Source organism: Suncus etruscus, chromosome 5, assembly GCF_024139225.1.
Source record: "Suncus etruscus isolate mSunEtr1 chromosome 5, mSunEtr1.pri.cur, whole genome shotgun sequence".
Taxonomy (NCBI): domain Eukaryota; kingdom Metazoa; phylum Chordata; class Mammalia; order Eulipotyphla; family Soricidae; genus Suncus; species Suncus etruscus.
Window position 1 is genome coordinate 78,265,735 of NC_064852.1, and position 17,586 is coordinate 78,283,320.

The 17,586-nt window shown below is 32.4% G+C and overlaps 1 protein-coding gene across 2 annotated transcripts in view; it reads left to right on the plus strand.

The window, feature by feature from the left end:
• Positions 1–16,116, plus strand: part of TANK (TRAF family member associated NFKB activator) — a 78,643-nt gene extending 62,527 nt beyond the window's left edge. For both annotated transcript variants that reach the window (XM_049773350.1, XM_049773351.1), the window contains exons 5-8: positions 4,148–4,224; positions 4,825–4,940; positions 11,764–12,344; positions 15,605–16,116. In XM_049773350.1, coding sequence (XP_049629307.1) covers positions 4,148–4,224; positions 4,825–4,940; positions 11,764–12,344; positions 15,605–15,781 — 951 coding nt within the window. In that variant the 3' untranslated portion in view covers positions 15,782–16,116. The remainder of the gene's footprint in view (positions 1–4,147; positions 4,225–4,824; positions 4,941–11,763; positions 12,345–15,604) is intronic.
• Positions 16,117–17,586: the final 1,470 nt, after the last annotated feature.

Sequence of the window (17,586 nt, forward strand, 5' to 3'; positions counted from 1 at the left end):
TATTTTGTTTTTTGTGGGGTTTTTTTGGCCACACCTGGTTAGGGTATTATGCTCAGGGGTTACTCCTAGCTATGTACTCAGAAATCGTTCCTGGCTTTTGGGTGACCATATGGACGCCTTACTGCTTGCACCACTGCTCTGGTCCCTGAATTTTTAATTTTTGTTGCATTCCCTCCCCAGCTTTATGGGAGATTAAATTGGTAAAATTTGTGCTTACTTATTACGTTTAGCATGATGTTTTAGTGTACATATAAAATTATTACCATAATTAATATATTAAGTAGAAGGCTTAATTTACTATATTAATTTGGAGTTGGTTTGGGACTATGCTGAGCAGTGCTTTGGTGGAACCATTCTATATCATGTGTCAAACCTGAGACTTCTGCATTCAAAACATACATTTCAGCCCTTTGAATTATATATCCTTGGTCCTTAGATACTTTTTATTTTTATTGTTTTGAAATATTCCTTTATGAAGACAATTAATGAAAAGTGGATGGCTGAGAAGGGAATGGAGTCCAGACTAGAAGAGATTTAGGAAGTAGTGAAGGATAGTGTTACAGTCAGGCTTTGGGGTGGAGGTTAGGGCTATAGTAATTTTGTATATCAATACTATAAACTTCAATACTAGTATGACTTCCTAAATTATAATGAATGATAAAATGAATAAAATAAAAGACATATATATATACATATATGCATGTATATCAAAAATCCATGTGTTTATGTTCTATGGATCACATTTTCTTTATTCATCCATCAATGGACACACAGAATGAATCCATGACTTGATTGTTGTGGAACATTTCTATTTTGAAATGATAAAATGCTCCACATTTATCAACTTTTTTTTTTGTTTGTTTTTTCGGGCCACACCGTTTGATACTCAGGGTTTACTCCTGGCTAAGCGCTCAGAAATTGCCCCTGTCTTGGAGGAACTATATGGGACGCTAGGGTTTCGAACCGCGGTTCTTCCTTGGCTAGTGCTTGCAAGGCAGACACCTCTAGCGCCACCTCGCCGGCCCCCACATTTATCAAATATTTAAAAGTTGTAGTACTTTTAAAAAAGGCAGGTGCTAGAGAAAATATATTCTTCATTTGAGTTCTTGATTTCTAACAGCTCCTGTTATTTTCCCCTTTTTTGCATTGACAACAAACTTGATTTGAGACTAATAAAATACTAGACACATTTTTGTTTTTCTTCTTAAATATTGCATGTTCAAAAACACATGAACATGATCTTTTTTATGTAATATTCATATATGAGTAGCTTGAGTTGAATTATACTAAAGTGCTCCCAATTCCCATAAGGGAAAATTTAAGAAATCATTTCACAACATCTTCCAACTGTTTGAAATGGGTTTATCTTAATGGCTTAGTTGAATGACTTACTGAGTGCCATACTGGAAGTGTAAATGAAAAATACGACGTGTAAAACTCTTATTTCAGTATTCATTCCACAAGTTCGGCATTTCCAAACTAGTACTTGGAACCATTTATAATGTTAAGTATTTTAAGTTTTATATCTCAAAATAAACTCATTTGTTGAATGATTTAGCGTTTAAAATCTAAAATAAGTGTTCAAAGTTCCCTTGCTTTCTTACTTGAAGTTAGAGTAGCTTCAACTTCCTGCAACGTGGGATCCTCTTGGATGGTATTTGGGAACAGAAAGAAAAATATAAGTTTCTCTTTTAATGTTTACTTACTTGCTGGATGCTGAACAAACTTAAGGTCTTCATTAAGATATTTCAGCATTGAAAAGAAAGTGAATTTTGGAGGAAAATGTTGGAGTTGACATTTCATTAACCTTATTAATCCTTTGAAAAGTAAATTCAGAAAAATCTGTCAGATTGTTATAATGGAAAATAGCACTCATTCTATTCCTATATCCATTCCAGACAAACTGATTTCAAAATGTCTGGCCTTTTTTTTTCCTTTTAAACTAACATATCAAAAAATTCCTTTCTTATCTTAAGATACTTGAGATCTAAAGTTTTCATTTGAAAATATGGTGCAAATGATAGCAAATACAATGCATTGGCTCATACAGTAAACATTACTAATACATTATTATAAATATTAGTAACACCTAATTTTCCCTTTAGATACTTAAGGGAAAATTACCAATAAGGGAGTGTTCCACCCCCACTTTTGCAGCTTGCCAGTACTCACAAGGTATCTTTTCCAAGTAGATTTGCCTATATCCGTTATCCAATTTAAACACCACAGAAGTTTGCAAGAAGGTCACAAAAGCATAGTTTATCATTCTTTCCCTCACCTCCATTTACTCCTCAATTACTTTTTAGACCTTCTTTAATGTCAAAAGCTTGTATTTCTGTAGTTAGTCAAAAATCAGTGCAAAAAACAAAAAAGAAAAAAAATCAGTGCTGAATTGAATGTTATTACTTTTCTTTTTAAACTAAAATTATATGGTCATTTTTAATTCTTTCTAGGTCCTAATTTTTTTATGTTGATCATTTCTAGTAGTAAATTTTTAAGAAAATTTTATCATTCTATTTAATAAATTATAATTTGAGAAATCTCTTCATATATTTCTGATCTTTTTTTAAATATTTCTAGATTTTGTTTCAGTTTTGTTAAATAGATTTAATATAATCTTTTAAAAAGATTCTTGAAATATATCCAGGGGTTGACTAATTTCCTTTTTTTGTAGTGCATACTAAAATTTATTTGGTGTTCTAAGAGTACATACTAGTACATAAAAACCTTGTCTACCACTTGTAAAAATAAACTGCAAATGTGGAAATGCCCTCTAATATAATAATATGATTTTTAATCCAGGAGACTTGACCTAAGTGTTTCTCAGACAAAAGAATGTAGTAATAAATTATTTTACCTCAGTCTGACAATATAAAATCACAATTGTTTGAGTGCCAAGATTTTATTTTACTAATTACTGTTACTAAATAAGTAATACTCTATTTCAGAAATTTAAAGCAAGCACTGGTATTTAGAAAAACTGGGGCAGGTGGGAAACAAATTAAAATGACATGCCATCATAAAATAAAAGCCTAATAGCTACACTGACCATAATTGAATAAAATATAAAAAGTCACTGAATAGAATCGGGTCGAATTTGAACTTAAGACCAATTCAACTCTGACCAAATTGTAATTTTTGATTGTACAATATTGGATGCCACAGATTTTAACTTTAATTTTATATTTATATCTTTATTAGTTGTACATGGTTTTATTGCTTTTATTGGAGACTTTAAAAAAAATTAAAACATTACTGTTACATTTTATTTAAATGACAGAATAAATGTAATACCAGCATAAGCCACAAGGTGGGAGTGAAAGGTAAGAACTGTGTTGAAGTAGCTGAAATATATAATTACACTGTAAAATGCTTGTAATGCTAAGGAATCTGTCACTTGGTTTTCTTTATTTCTCTAATACTGCTATATTCCTCAGTAAAGAATTAATAACAAATTACAAGGCAGACCAAGAAGGTGAAGCACATTGTTTTGCATATGGAAGTCCAAGTTTAATCCCTGGCACCTCCCCAGAACCAAGCCCTGTATAGCCCCTGAGCACTGCCTGATATATATAGTGGGGGGAGGGGGAAGCCATAAAATGTAAAATAATATAAAAAAGAGTAAAGTGGGCTAGAAGATAGATCAGTGTGCTGGTGCACATGTTTGCATGCAGAAGAACTAGCTTCAAACCCAACACTGTATGTTTCTCCAAGCATAGCCAGGAGTGACCCCCTAAGCACCATTGGCAATGGCTTCCAACCCAAAAAATAAAGACATTGATTTAAATGGATAGGCCAATAATAGAAAAGAGATAAATATACAATCTTTTCCCGCTCGAGTTCCTGGTCATATTCAGGTATTTGGCATTCTAAATACCAGTTTTGGTCAAAATTTAATTTTAGCAAATTCCATGAATTATCAGACTCAAATAGTAATTTACAAAGTTTTAATAAATAGTGCATTTCTCTACTACTTTTCTGCCATTTTTTTTCCTTGATTGTTCTCTTTTTTTAAAAATTAGACGTTGTATATATGAAAATAAAATGATTACTTTTTCCATTATGTTTTCTACTAACCCATTCTTTTTTGAGTTTAGAAGCAATTTAAAGTGATAATCATTTTAATTATATATTTTATTTCTTTAAGGTAAGAAGACAAGACGTTTCTTCTCCTAGAAAAGAAACTTCATCCAGAAGTTTTGGTATTTCCTTATTCCATGAGAGGTAGTTTTATATCCTTTTTTGCCAACTTAAAAAAATGAATTGAAATATATTTTTATTTATATATTTTAAGTTTTTAGTGATTATAAGAAAAATGATAGCCTTTTAGAATTCAAGGACCATTTAAAATTTCTCCATATTAAAATGACCTAAATAAGTCATACTTTGAGTAACAAGATGGCACTAAGCACTGAATTCTCGAAAGCTCATCAGTATATTGCAGTTATGTTGGTTTTTCTGAATGGATTTTAATAGTATTCTTATGAAAGTTATAAATATTTTATTTTCTTCTATTTAGGATGTTTACAGAGAACTGTAGTTAATACATTGACATTTTTTTATGAGATACAGCCATTGTTGATATTATTTGAGTAAGAAGATATGCTTGTCTTCACTATATTTACTTATTAGAACTTTAATCACTTATTTTATGTATAACTCTCCAAGCATTGAAGTTGTGTTTGAAATTGAAAGTAATTATTTTTAACCTTTCAGTAATTATTTTGTGGTATATATTACTATATATAATAATTATTTTGTGCTCGGTTTACAGTTTTTTAAATATTTGAAGAATAGTCTTATATGTTAATTTATTATTTTTAGGGGTAGTATAGAGAAGACTTTCTGGGATCTGAAAGAAGAATTTCACAGAATATGCATACTAGCAAAAGCACAAAAAGATCACTTAAGCAAACTTAATATTCCAGATACTGCAACTGGTAAGGCTTCATTGAATGTACAATGATCTTTATTTTATTGGTTCAAATTTAGTTCAGTCATAAAAGCATTACTGGATACTAACATTTGGCAGTCTGTTGCCTATCATTTATCATGGGTAAGTATTATTTAAGTTCTATAATTCATTACATTCTGGAATTATTGGCCTTTTTTAATGTGGTAATATAAGATTAAACTGAATGACTTTAGTAATGATTACTAATGAATGATTAGTAATAATCTCTTAATGAGAAATTGCATATTGAAAAAATATAAAATAGATATAAAATATGCCTTTCATTTATTATTTGAGAGTCTACCTAAAAAATAATTTGTATGTTAATAAGAAACCTTGAAGCCATACTACTAGATAGTAACTAAATAAAATAGTAACATTAGGTTTGTTTTTAGCTCTTAGTAGATTTTTGCAATTTACATCAAGAAATAAATGTTTCACATTTCATGATGCCAGTTCTGTTGTAGGCACACAGTACAAATTTAATATAAAGAAATTATATGAGGGACATATTTTATATATTTTTTTGCATTTTGATTTTTGAAAGCTCTACCCTTTCTTTAATAAACCCAAACTGTCTTCCTGATGTTTGCTGCCTTAGTTTGATTATTCTGTAGCAAAATACCAGAGTTTGAAACTGGCTACTAAGCATTTCTGTAAACAAAAAGAAGGTAAACTGATCATTTATAATAATAACTTCTCTTTTACCCTTGTGATTTAAGATATGCTGCATACAATTCCCAAGAGATGTGATTTACAGTTTTCACTCTGAAAGATGTTGCAGCAGTGCTGACTAGCACCCCTTTAATTAAAGATCACTTTCCAATTTCTTACAGTTCTTAATTCCAAGCTATTTAAAAATTATTTTACAGTACAGATTTGCTTTTTTGCTTACTATTGCTGTTTTATTTCAGAAAAGGTACACAATGGAGAAACACATTTAATAAATATATTTATTCTCCTCCCTTCTGCTTACATTCCCTAGAAAAATTTTGTTTCTAGCCTAACCTTTTATCATTTTCATAAGAAATTGACCTTTTGTGTAGACTAAAGACACTTTAAGTTCTTCTCAAGTAAAAGAATTTTTTAAAATATATTAGCCATGATATGTGGCACCTCAAATTCATAAACATGCTTTTTTTGAACATTAGCATCTTATCAAAACATTGCAATGGTGATATATTCATTGTTACACAGAGAACCTTTCCCATTATCAATAGCGTAATACTTTGACCATTTTTAAATTGCATAGGTCTTAATCTGAGTATGTATCTGTCAAGTAGAGCACTGAGTGTTTAACTCAATTTCTTCCTCACAAAAATTGCTTCCTAACATTATTCGTATGCTTTATATTAAATGCATTATAAATAATGTTCTTAAGATGTGTTTGTAATGTTTTGTAATGCAGCAGTTTCCAATCAAGTTTTTCTAGGTGCAAACAGAAACCAAAATAACAAACTTCTGACATTGGTAGATCAAAAGGGAAAGAAAGAAAATGTCTTTTAGGAAAAATGTTTATTCAGGATTTTCGTTATATCCTATACTGAATTTAAATATAGAGGAACTATTTTCTGAGTGATTTACAAACTATACTTGGAAACATTTGACTTTATTAGTTAGTTTTTGTTTGAACTTGAGATTTGCTTATATAAGTCATAAAAAGTGCTAAATTATTGAATTACATATTTCTCTTTACCACTCATTTCTTTTCATCCATATAATGGCAATATTCTTGAGAGGAGATAAATACTACAATGGATGTTTAGTAAATGTGACTTTATTTCCATCTATAACGTCCAATTCCAGTGGCAATCTAAGATTAAATATTACAATCAGAAGATCTTTTTCTTTTATCATTATGCATGGTAATTAAACTGAGTAGTACTCTAAATGGGTAACCCATACTTACATCTTAAAAATCAACAGTGTTTTACTTTTTTCTTTATAAAATAAATAAATATAAAATAAATAAATAAATAAATAAAAAATAAAAATAAAATAAAATATGTGTCCTTGGGGCCAGAGAGATTAAGTATAGTCTGTAGAGTATTTGCCTTGCATATAGCTTACTTTAACTCTATCCCAATACCACTAACCCAATGTGGTTCCCTAAGTAAGCACCAAATACTATGCAGTATGATCCAGATTTCTCCCCTTTTCCTAAGAAAAAGTGTTCTTGAAAGAAACAACAGAAATGTTGTTTACTCATCTGATCATATTTCTCAGTAGTGCTTGAATGGCAAGTACTTTATTTTGAACTTGTGTTTTTGGTTCTCTTAAATTTGAATTTCTAGTAGATTTAGGAATTTTCAGTTTGAATTTATAGTTGTAGCTAATAACTCTCACAGAGAAGATTATTTCAGAAGATTATTTTAATGTAGCTGAGGTATGCCAGCTGACACCAAAAGAAAATATTTTCCTTACTAAAGCTATTTGGTTGTTCCATGGTTTTCTTCACAAGAAAAATAGAATAGCTACTAGAAAAAGAAATTCAAAGCACGTCTCTGTCATTTGGAGACTTCTATATATAGAAACCAGGATGTTCAATTGAGAATAATGATTCAGAGCATTAGTTTTAGAGTTCATTTACCTGGGTTCCATTGACAGATCTGTAACTCATTCATAAGCTGAGTGGCCTTGGAGTTCAACTTTTCGCATGTAAGGTAATGCCTACCATAGGATTATTTTGAGTACTAAATGAATTAATGAATGCATAGTGATTATAACAATGTACGACACATTTAAGTGCTATGTTAGTAGCATTACTAATGACCAGTGTATTTTTTAGTATTGATAATGTTGTTCTTTTGTGAAGATTATTCTGATAAGTGTTTCTTCTGTGTAATACAATTTAGTTACCTCAGCAGTTTGTTTTCCTGATTTGTTATGTGGGTACTTAGCAAATGGAACCTATAAAGAAAGTATTGGGACCAGAGAGATAATACAGTGGGTAACCAGCACTCTGCCTTCTACAAGGCCAGCTCTGGTTCAATTCTCGATACTGCATAAGGTCCCCTAAGTACCACTAGGAGTGATCCCAGAGCACAGAACCAGGAGTAAGCCTTGAGTACTAACAAGTATGACCCAAAAACAAAAATAAGGAAAGAAACTATTATTTCTGTCACTCTTAAATTACCGGGATATTTATTTGATGGTCATTGGACATTAAAACCTCAAAAGGACAAAAAAAAATTCTCTGCTAAAACAGTTAAGCTTGGACTCAATTACTATATCACTCTGAGTCACAAAGTATCTGATAAATATTGGTATTTATATTACAGACTCTGTAGGAAACAGGATACCGATTTAGTCATAAAGCATTTATTAAGAAATCCTGTATGCCTGGTAATGGGCAAGTTATTAGAGTAAGTAAGTTTAGTTTAGGACTTCAATACCCAGGCCCATAGACTACTTGCCTTGCCTGCAAACATCTGCCACTAATGTTAAATCCTGGTGTGCCACATGCACTGAGATTAAGCCTGGCAACTCTACTATATGTAGTTCTTGGCACAACAAATTATCTCCAGCTACACTGCAGCATATATGTGTAAGCACCGTAAAAGGGGGATAACCCAAATCAATTTAAAAAAAGATGTGCAAGTGCCATGGCCAAAAAGTATGACCTCAGATAAACAACTCAAAAAAACCCAGAAAGCATCACAACCAGACATATGTACCTCAACTTAGAGTGTGAGCCCCTATACACATATGCAAATACCTCAAGTAAAGAAATGCAAACTTGGGGCCGGAGAGATAGCATGGAGGTAAGATGTTTGCCTTTCATGCAGGAGGTCATTGGTTCGAATCCTGGAGTCCCATATGGTCTGCCATGCCTGCCAGGAGCAATTTCTGAGCCTGAAGCCAGGAATAACCCCTGAGCACTGCCAGGTGTGACTCAAAAAACACAAAAAAAAAAAAAAAAGAAAAAAAGAAATGCAAACTTTAGAGAGCACTGTGCCAAGTGAGCAAGCACTACAACCTAATATGCATCCCTCCCCAAGCCTCAGAGCCAGGTGTGGTGCAACCCTCATCCATTGCAACAGCAACGTAATTGAGTGGGAAGAAATTCAAAACAAGATGCCTACTACTTTTTTGGTATGTTTTTATTTGGGGGCCACACCCTGCTGTACTCAATGCTTACTCCTCACTCTGTGATAATGGATCATTCCTGGTGAGGCTCAGCAAACTAGATAGGATACTGAAGATTGAACCAGGTCAGCCACATTCAAGGCAAATATCCTATCTACTATATTAGCACCCCAAAAGAGACCTACTTTAATTGGAGAAAGATAGATTCCCAATAGGTACAGTGCAGAGTATTTAGTCTTCTAAGTACGCAAGTATCATGTTTGATCTGAACTGGTCTTGGAGAACCAGAAAAACTAATGTCAAAGCAAGAGATGGAAAACAAAATGAGTTACCAAGAGCTGTAGAAAGGCACACATTAGAAGTCTACAACTTGTGCAAAAGCTCAAAAGTGAGAGCCACGATTTTGCAGAACCATACAAAGATTTTAATAGCTGGAGTAAAGGTTGAAACAAGTTAGTTGAAAGATTTTAGAATGGTAACCTGGGTCAAATAATGAACCTTGGAAAGTTTTAACAAGGTTTGTATTTGAGATCTAAGGGAATGAGGAGGGTACAATATAGGGATTACCTTAGATATGAAATAAATTTAATGGCAAGAAACAAGTTCAGTTCAGGGAACAGGAAATAGTAAAGGGGTTAAGATATTTGCCTTGCAAAAAAATGTGGCTGACCCAGTTCAATCCCGAGCACTGCATTTGGTTCCCTGAAACAGAGCCAGGAGTAGACCCTGAACATCAGTACATGTGACCCAAAGTGAAAAAAAGAAGAAAACTGTTCAAATGCTGTTGTAATAATCCATTAAGAAAAGATGGTATAAACAACCTACCTCAAAGAATTAGTTCACGTATTCTGTATACATGAGGCTTGGATTTGATGATTCCCCAGCAATAGCACATCATGGTCTCCTAAGCATTCCTCTGCGTTTGCTCTTCCCCTCCCCTAAAAAAAGATAGAGAAAAGATGGAAAGATGACATGTACTACTTACTAATATGCCTGCTGTATCAGAATAGTGCAATGTTCATTGTACTGTACAACAGTTATGCCTAAAAAGAAAACAATCTGGGACTGGAGAGATATAGTCTATGAATGTTAAGAAACTTAACCTTCTACATGGCTGACCCCAGTTTGATTCCTAGCACCACATATGTTCCCTGAAGACTACCAGTAGTGATTTCAGAGCTCATAAGCACATAGCCAGGAATAAGCCCTGAGCGCTGCTGGGTATGCTACAAAAACAAAAACAAAAAAAAGAAAAATACTGTGTTGAAATGTGCTGTGTAAAGATAGAAAGATGACAAGGATTACAGAGGTCAGAAAGGAAAGAAGCTGTCATCTGTTAAATGCGTACTAACTTAGACACTGTACAGAATGCTTGCAGGTGCTCTCTATATCCATCATAGGTAGTTTCTATTTGTGAATATACAACTTCACTGATAATTGTCTTTTCAAAATATTAAGGGATTTTTGCTTCTTTTCCATTTAACAAAAAATCACATCCTTCTAAACGTAACATTGTGGAACATAATTTAGCAGTTTCTGATACCTCAGAATCATTAATATGAAGAGTGTCCTCTTTTGGGGGGGGGGTTCTTTTATATATTTATTTATTTGGTATTTTTGCATGAGTAATATGACCTTTGTCAGCCCTATGTTAAATTGGAGGGGTTGGAGTTTGTTTGGTTTTTTTTGTTCGTTTTTTGGGGGGGGGGTTGTTTTTAGTTTTTGCAGCTGCTATTTTGTTTTTCTTGTCTCATGTTCTTTCAACTCTTGCTGATTATCTAATTTTCTCTACCTTCGACATCTTATATTTGTCTTTTTCTTTTTTGCTTCTAATCATCACGGAGCTAGGATGTATTAGGTTTATTTAGAATAAATCTGAAATAATAAGAAAAAAATGTACATTTATATGGGTCTGATAGACTGAATTTGAACTTAAAATTCTCTTTGCTTACTTTTTATATTTTCTATATAATCTAAAGAGTTGAAATTTTTGCATAAATGGTTTCTAGATAAAGGGGCTACAGAAACTACCTACCTCTTTTAAGAGGCTTTTAAAAAAATATTTGTGTATGAGAAAAACCATAGATTCACATTCATTTTTCTAAATAGGCGCCCCAAAATTTCTTCCTTCTATGTTACAATTGTTTCCTTTTTTCCTAGTTCCCACCCCACCACCTCTTCTCCCTCACATGGATTATTGAAAGTAGACAGTAGTTAATTTGATTAGTCATCTCCTTTGTCATATAGTTCTACTAGGGGAAATAAATGACCCAATTCATAAGATTTGTAACATGAGATATATATATATTTATATCTTCAGATATTATATAATAAGGATTTTTCTTTTAACCACTTATTTGTCTAAGTAAGCTTATAGTTGCAGCTTCCATTACTGACAAAATGTTTAAATGTATACACTACAAGCAAATGTTTTTAAATATAGACCAATATAACTGTGAACAATATGCAAAGCATTCAGTAGAAGACTTAGGAACAAAGTAGTTAAATTGTGACAAATAAGCTATGTTCAAATTCAACCCAGGAGACTGCTAATATTCCTGTGTAAAATGGTTACAAATGTAAAAAATCCTACTTGTCTTCAATTGCTAGAAAAACTAATAGAAAAAAGAATCTGAGTCTATCCAAAGCTGATTGAGCATTTAGATTTTTAAGAATGATTGAATATGACTGTTTTCCTTTTTGTGTTCTTTTCCCTGCAGAAACACAGTGCTCTGTGCCTATACAGTGTACCGATAAAACAGATAAACAAGACGCCCTGTTTAAGCCTCAGGCTAAAGATGATATAAATAGAGGTGCACCATGTATCACATCTGTTACACCAAGAGGACTAGGCGGAGATGAGGAAGAAACCTCTTTTGAATCACTTTCCAAATTCAATGTAAAGTTTCCACCAATGGACAGTGAATCTACTTTCTTACATAGCACTCCAGAAAGACAAAGCATTCTTGTTCCTGCCACATCTGAGACAGCAGCATGCCAGGATAAATTTAATGCGGAGCTCAGAGACAACCCTGGAAACTTTGTTAAAACAGAAGAAACTTTACTTGAAATTCCAGGAATTGACCCTATAGTCTCAGCAATACAAAACCTTAAAACAGCTAAACCTAAACCACCTAATCTTGTAAACACTTGCATCAGGACAACTCCAGATAGAGCTCTCTGTTTGCCACCTGGAAACCATAATGCATTATATATAAATACATTCCCACTTCAGGACCCATCTAATGTTCCTTTTCCTTCACTTGATTCCCCAGGAAAAGCTATCCGAGGACCACAGCAGGTAACTGTTTTGCATTAACAAGTATATTATGTGTGAACACACATTTGCCATACATCCACAGATACACTTCTCTTTCAGGTTAGCAAACATCCTTTTTAAATATAATGACTAGTTAGGTTTAAGCATTCAATAAGAAACCCAAACTCTACAGTAATAAATTACAGAAAACAACATAGTTTGTAAATATTAGTAAAGCTCTATTATAAAGTACCTTAAAATTTATGATAGATTTTATAAATAAGCCTTTTCTATATCTAGTATTTGTTATATAAAACTTTTACTCAGCATCAGTATTACAAGAGGATTCTTTATTAAATTTAATACTGTGAAACAATCGTTTTTGTGAAAAGGTTTGTATAATACATTCATCTTTACAAGACCGCACAATTTTTTATGATTGAATCACATTCTATATTCTTTATTATTAGAATAAGTGAGCTGTCTTTTAACTATTATTTCCATTACATTTTAATTACATATTACATAGATCTTTATTTTTAATAAAGAATTAAATATTCAACTAATGTACTTTTTAAATCATTTCTACATATGTGATTTTTATCAAATTTAATATTTACGAAGCTGAATAACTACTTGCAACCCTCCCATCAGCTCTGTGGCCCCTTTTTATTCAGATTCTATTGCAAAATAATTCTTAGAGTTTTTAAAAAGAATGCCTACATGCAAATTATGTAATTATTCAACAAAAGCGTGTGAAAATACAAATATCTTCTTTAACTTACAATTGATTTCTTTTTCTCCTGAGATATTTGTCTAAAAGCTAACTTACTGATTTTGTAAGTACTCTTACAGGTTATAGACTTTTAAATTAAGGATACTTAAACATACTATAATACTAAGCATGCTAAGGAGGCAGTAGTCAAGCTGTGGTGTAATTTAGTAGTGTGGAAAACTAAGCATCTCTGACAATAAGCTTTAATTATAAACTCACTTATGTTCTTCTGGTACCTTATTTCATATCATCGTCTCAGTTATAGTTACCACTAAATGAAACAAATTAAACTATTTCATTTATTGCAAGTAGAATTCCTGGGGAGCTGTGAAGTGCATCAGTTCTAATGCTTGTTACTTTTTCTCCATTACATCTCTTGCATGTTCTTTTACTAGTTAGTCTGTGCATTCATGTTTCAGTAGATGGCACCCTGCATTGTGCATTTGCTTTCTATGCTACAGCAAGGGAAACAGCTGGTATGTGATTACAACTTGATGGAAAAGTATTCAGCTTAAAAAATGCAGGAGAATTGGTGTTGAGCTGTCACAAGACATGGGGCATAAGGTTAGATAATTGATATTTTGGCAGAAAAAGCAAAGAAATTAGTTTGTTTTGAAGGCCAAGATTGAAAGAATATTTCTCAAGATGAATTCTTAATAACAATATTAATAAAGCAAGTCTGATAAATGCGAAATTCTTGACTTACAGAGAGTAAAATTTTATTACATATTTCAGACTTTGTATCATTGCTTTTATCTTCTGTTAACCATTTGATACCTTTTTAGTATATTCAGTTAGCAAAATCTTAAAATACATTTACTTAATTTTGCCTTTGTGAATTTTTTTTTTCCTGGTTTTGCTGAGTCAGAATGGGATCTAACTGATTTCTATGAAGAGGTCAAATTTGAGCTAATAGCTCCTATAATAGAAGGATAAATGTGGATTGTGATGATAAATTGGCAGATTAGGTCACCATATTTAGAATCGAAATTGCTCTGCCTTTTACTTTTTATTAGATCTTAAGAATTATCTTGAATTCAGAATATTATTTTTGTATACATTTGCATTATAGGGGTACATGTTAATGAAGGAATTTTTGGATTACCTACAGATAGTGGAGTTTAAATCTCATCTTAATTTTTACTTAAGTGCTTTCATCATAACATTTTTCTAAAGAAAATTACTTTACCCAAAATTTTTCAATATTTTATTCTCTGTGATAAAAAGACTCACAAAAGGAAGCTGAATCAGTGTTATTATTAGGTTTATGAACTGATACTAAATGAATTTTATTACCTAGATTCTGTTTGTATATTTATACCCACTATACACAGTTATCTAGTAAAATCTTCTTAAGACAGTAATGTCCTAAAACTCAATACTTGAATTAGTAATACACCTCTGTATAACAGATTGGTAAAAAATGAAAGGGAATTAAAACACTATCAGATATTGAACTATGCTTATTATTTTTATGGACATATTAGTAATAGCAGTTACAAGGAGGTCTATTTAAATTAAATTGTCCTATTGAGTTGATCTTTATTAAAGAACCAGAATTTGGCTACATCAAGTCACCTATATCAAGTAGGGAAGTAAATTTTAAAAATAATTTGCCTTTAACATTTTAGTAAAATAAAACATCCTAGTCAGTGAACATGTATTGAGTATTCATATTGAATTAAATCTTTTTCATGCTTTCTAGAGTTTTTTAAATAAATATTATTTAAAGGCATTTACTTGTTACTTATAATGGAGGTGGTTCTATTGCTGTGTCGTGGTTTTCCACAATTCTCTAATGAGTCAGTTACTGGCTAGTTTCACTTTATCAGGACAGACGAAGCAATAAACAGCAGAAGCAAAATAAGTCAAAAGAATGCATCCAATGTTTAATCTTGTTGGATGATTAAGTACTGGGATTTTGAAAACATTGTTCAATAGAATTAGTTTAGTACTTTAAAAAGAAAAAAAACTACCATTTAAAAAGCATAATGCCAGGGATGTAGCCCAGCATAAAGTACTGGCTTACATGCATGAGGCCCTGGGTTTGATCCCAACTTTGCTAAATAAATTATTCCTATATTATTTGTTCATTGAGTATAATATATTTAAATGTAGTAAGATTGCGATTACATGATTAAAATGTAATGTTCCAAACACTAGGTATTAAGGTCTTATGACTTAAGGTTTCTGTTTTAAATTAGAAAAAACATAATTGATTTTTTAGAGAATTAGTGACTGTTGTTCTAATACTACTGTCATTGTGATAACAGATATTAAATCTTTTGGTGTTAAAACTTGAAGATTCTGAAATATGTGAAGAAAAGAAAATGAATATGTATTTAAGTGACTTTTATCAAAGGTTATTTTTACCCTTTAAAGAGAAATTTATGTCCTCATGCTAACCCAATAGAAAGATAATTTGCTTTCATATATTTGCATATAATCCATTTAAGAATTGAATTTGAACTACACAGTTTGATTTTCCATGCAAATAACAAAAGATATTTTTATTTGTTTCTTGCAGCCTGTTTGGAAGCCCTTTCCTAATGAAGACTGTGACTTATCTGTATTAAATGGCACAGCCTCAGAATTGCATATACCTCGACTCTGTGAATTCTGTCAAGCAGTTTTCCCACCATCCGTTACAGCCAGGGCGGATTTCCTGCGGCATCTTAATACACACTTTAACGGGGAGACATAAGAAGCATTCGAGAACAGATATAACAAGTTCTATGTGATGTTTTTTGAGTTTGAAATACGGCATTACAAACGTAGTTCAATATCATTTATTGAAAACCTTAATGTTGAAGTTATTTGAATAATTCTATCTAAACTTGTTTTGTAACTATCTTTTAAAGTATCATTTTGTACAAAACTATAACTCATTCCATTCATATCCATGTTATAATTCAAAATTATATACATGACATATCATATAGCCACAATTCATTTTTATTTCAGATATCTAAGCTTATTGCTTAGTTTTCTAGTTAGATCTTTTGAATTAATGAATATAAAATATTTGTAGGGATTTTTTTAATTTAGGTAATATGTTTAATGAACCAATTTAATAAAGAGTATCAGACAACATAAATTTCTAAATCAGCCTAATATTTGTTACCAAGTGATTAAGTTACTGGTAGAATTCTCTAAATCTGGGCCCGGAGAGATAGCACAGCGGTGTTTGCCTTGCAAGCAGCCGATCCAGGACCAAAGGTGGTTGGTTCGAATCCCGGTGTCCCATATGGTCCCCCGTGCCTGCCAGGAGCTATTTCTGAGCAGACAGCCAGGAGTAACCCCTGAGCACCGCCGGGTGTGGCCCAAAAACCAAAAAAAAAAAAAAAAAAAAGAATTCTCTAAATCTTTAGGCTATTTTTTTAATGGTACACATTTTTCACTTTTACTATGTACAGAACTTATAGAATGAGTTAAAATATTAAAAGCTACTTATTTCTCTTTTTGTTGATTGTGTTTTGTTCCTTAGTTTAAAAAAAAGAATTCATAATAAGGGAAGTTTCTAAAATTTTTCTTTCCAATAATTTGATGAAAGTGATATCAAATTGGGTGGTATTTCATTACAATCAGTGGATCATTTTTAATTTTTTTATTTTTTAATCTAAATTTGCCAAAGAAATATGTTTGTATTAGGAGCAAATTTAAAGTTGCAAATAAACTATTCATATTTATCAGTTTTTACTCAAAATGTTCACATTCTTGAGAAATTTGTTCTTAGCAACCAGGTTGGTAGTTGGAAGATAACTGAGAGAATACCGAATTTTACTTAAGTTGAATATATTTCTTTTATTTTTCTCCCCGGTAATTCTAGCCATTTACATTTTGCTTTCCCCTGCTTTTAAAGAAGTGAGTCATAGCTCCCATTTTCTGAAGTAAACATTGATTTGCAACTCTCAAAACAAATGTAAGGCCTCTCTGGAGCAAGTTTTAGCAAGCTGCAAGATTTCTGATGAAAAATCTGAGTAGGCCCCTGAGCCACAGTTCAGAGCCTTAACATGTGGAAGAATGAACATGGTGCCTAGACTTCTCAGGATGCGGAGCAGCACATCACACTGACATCTTCCTCACCTAGGTGACATAGATTATTAGTCATTCACTGTGAAGGGTTCAGAGGCATGTACATCTTTCATTGCCACTGGGGCTGAATGGAAATGCCTAGACAATTAACCAAGCCTCTTCCCTTCCCCCCTACCTCCTGCCTCCTCTGTCACGTACCCCCACCACCCACACCCACACGCACACACAGTTCCCAGCGTCTACCAGAGAGAATATATCTTCTGATAGGGGGTTCTTGTACCCTTTCCTTCTAGAAGAGACAGCCCTCTCACAACTTGACAACCAATAAAGGAAATTATTGCTAAGACTCAGTTGAGCCCTCTTCTCCCCATCTCAACCATTTCCTACTTGTGCCTCCTTTTAATAAGAGCTGGGCACTCAGGGTTACGTGGGTTTCTTGTGTGACCATAAGCTCCAACTTCCAAGGGAGGAACC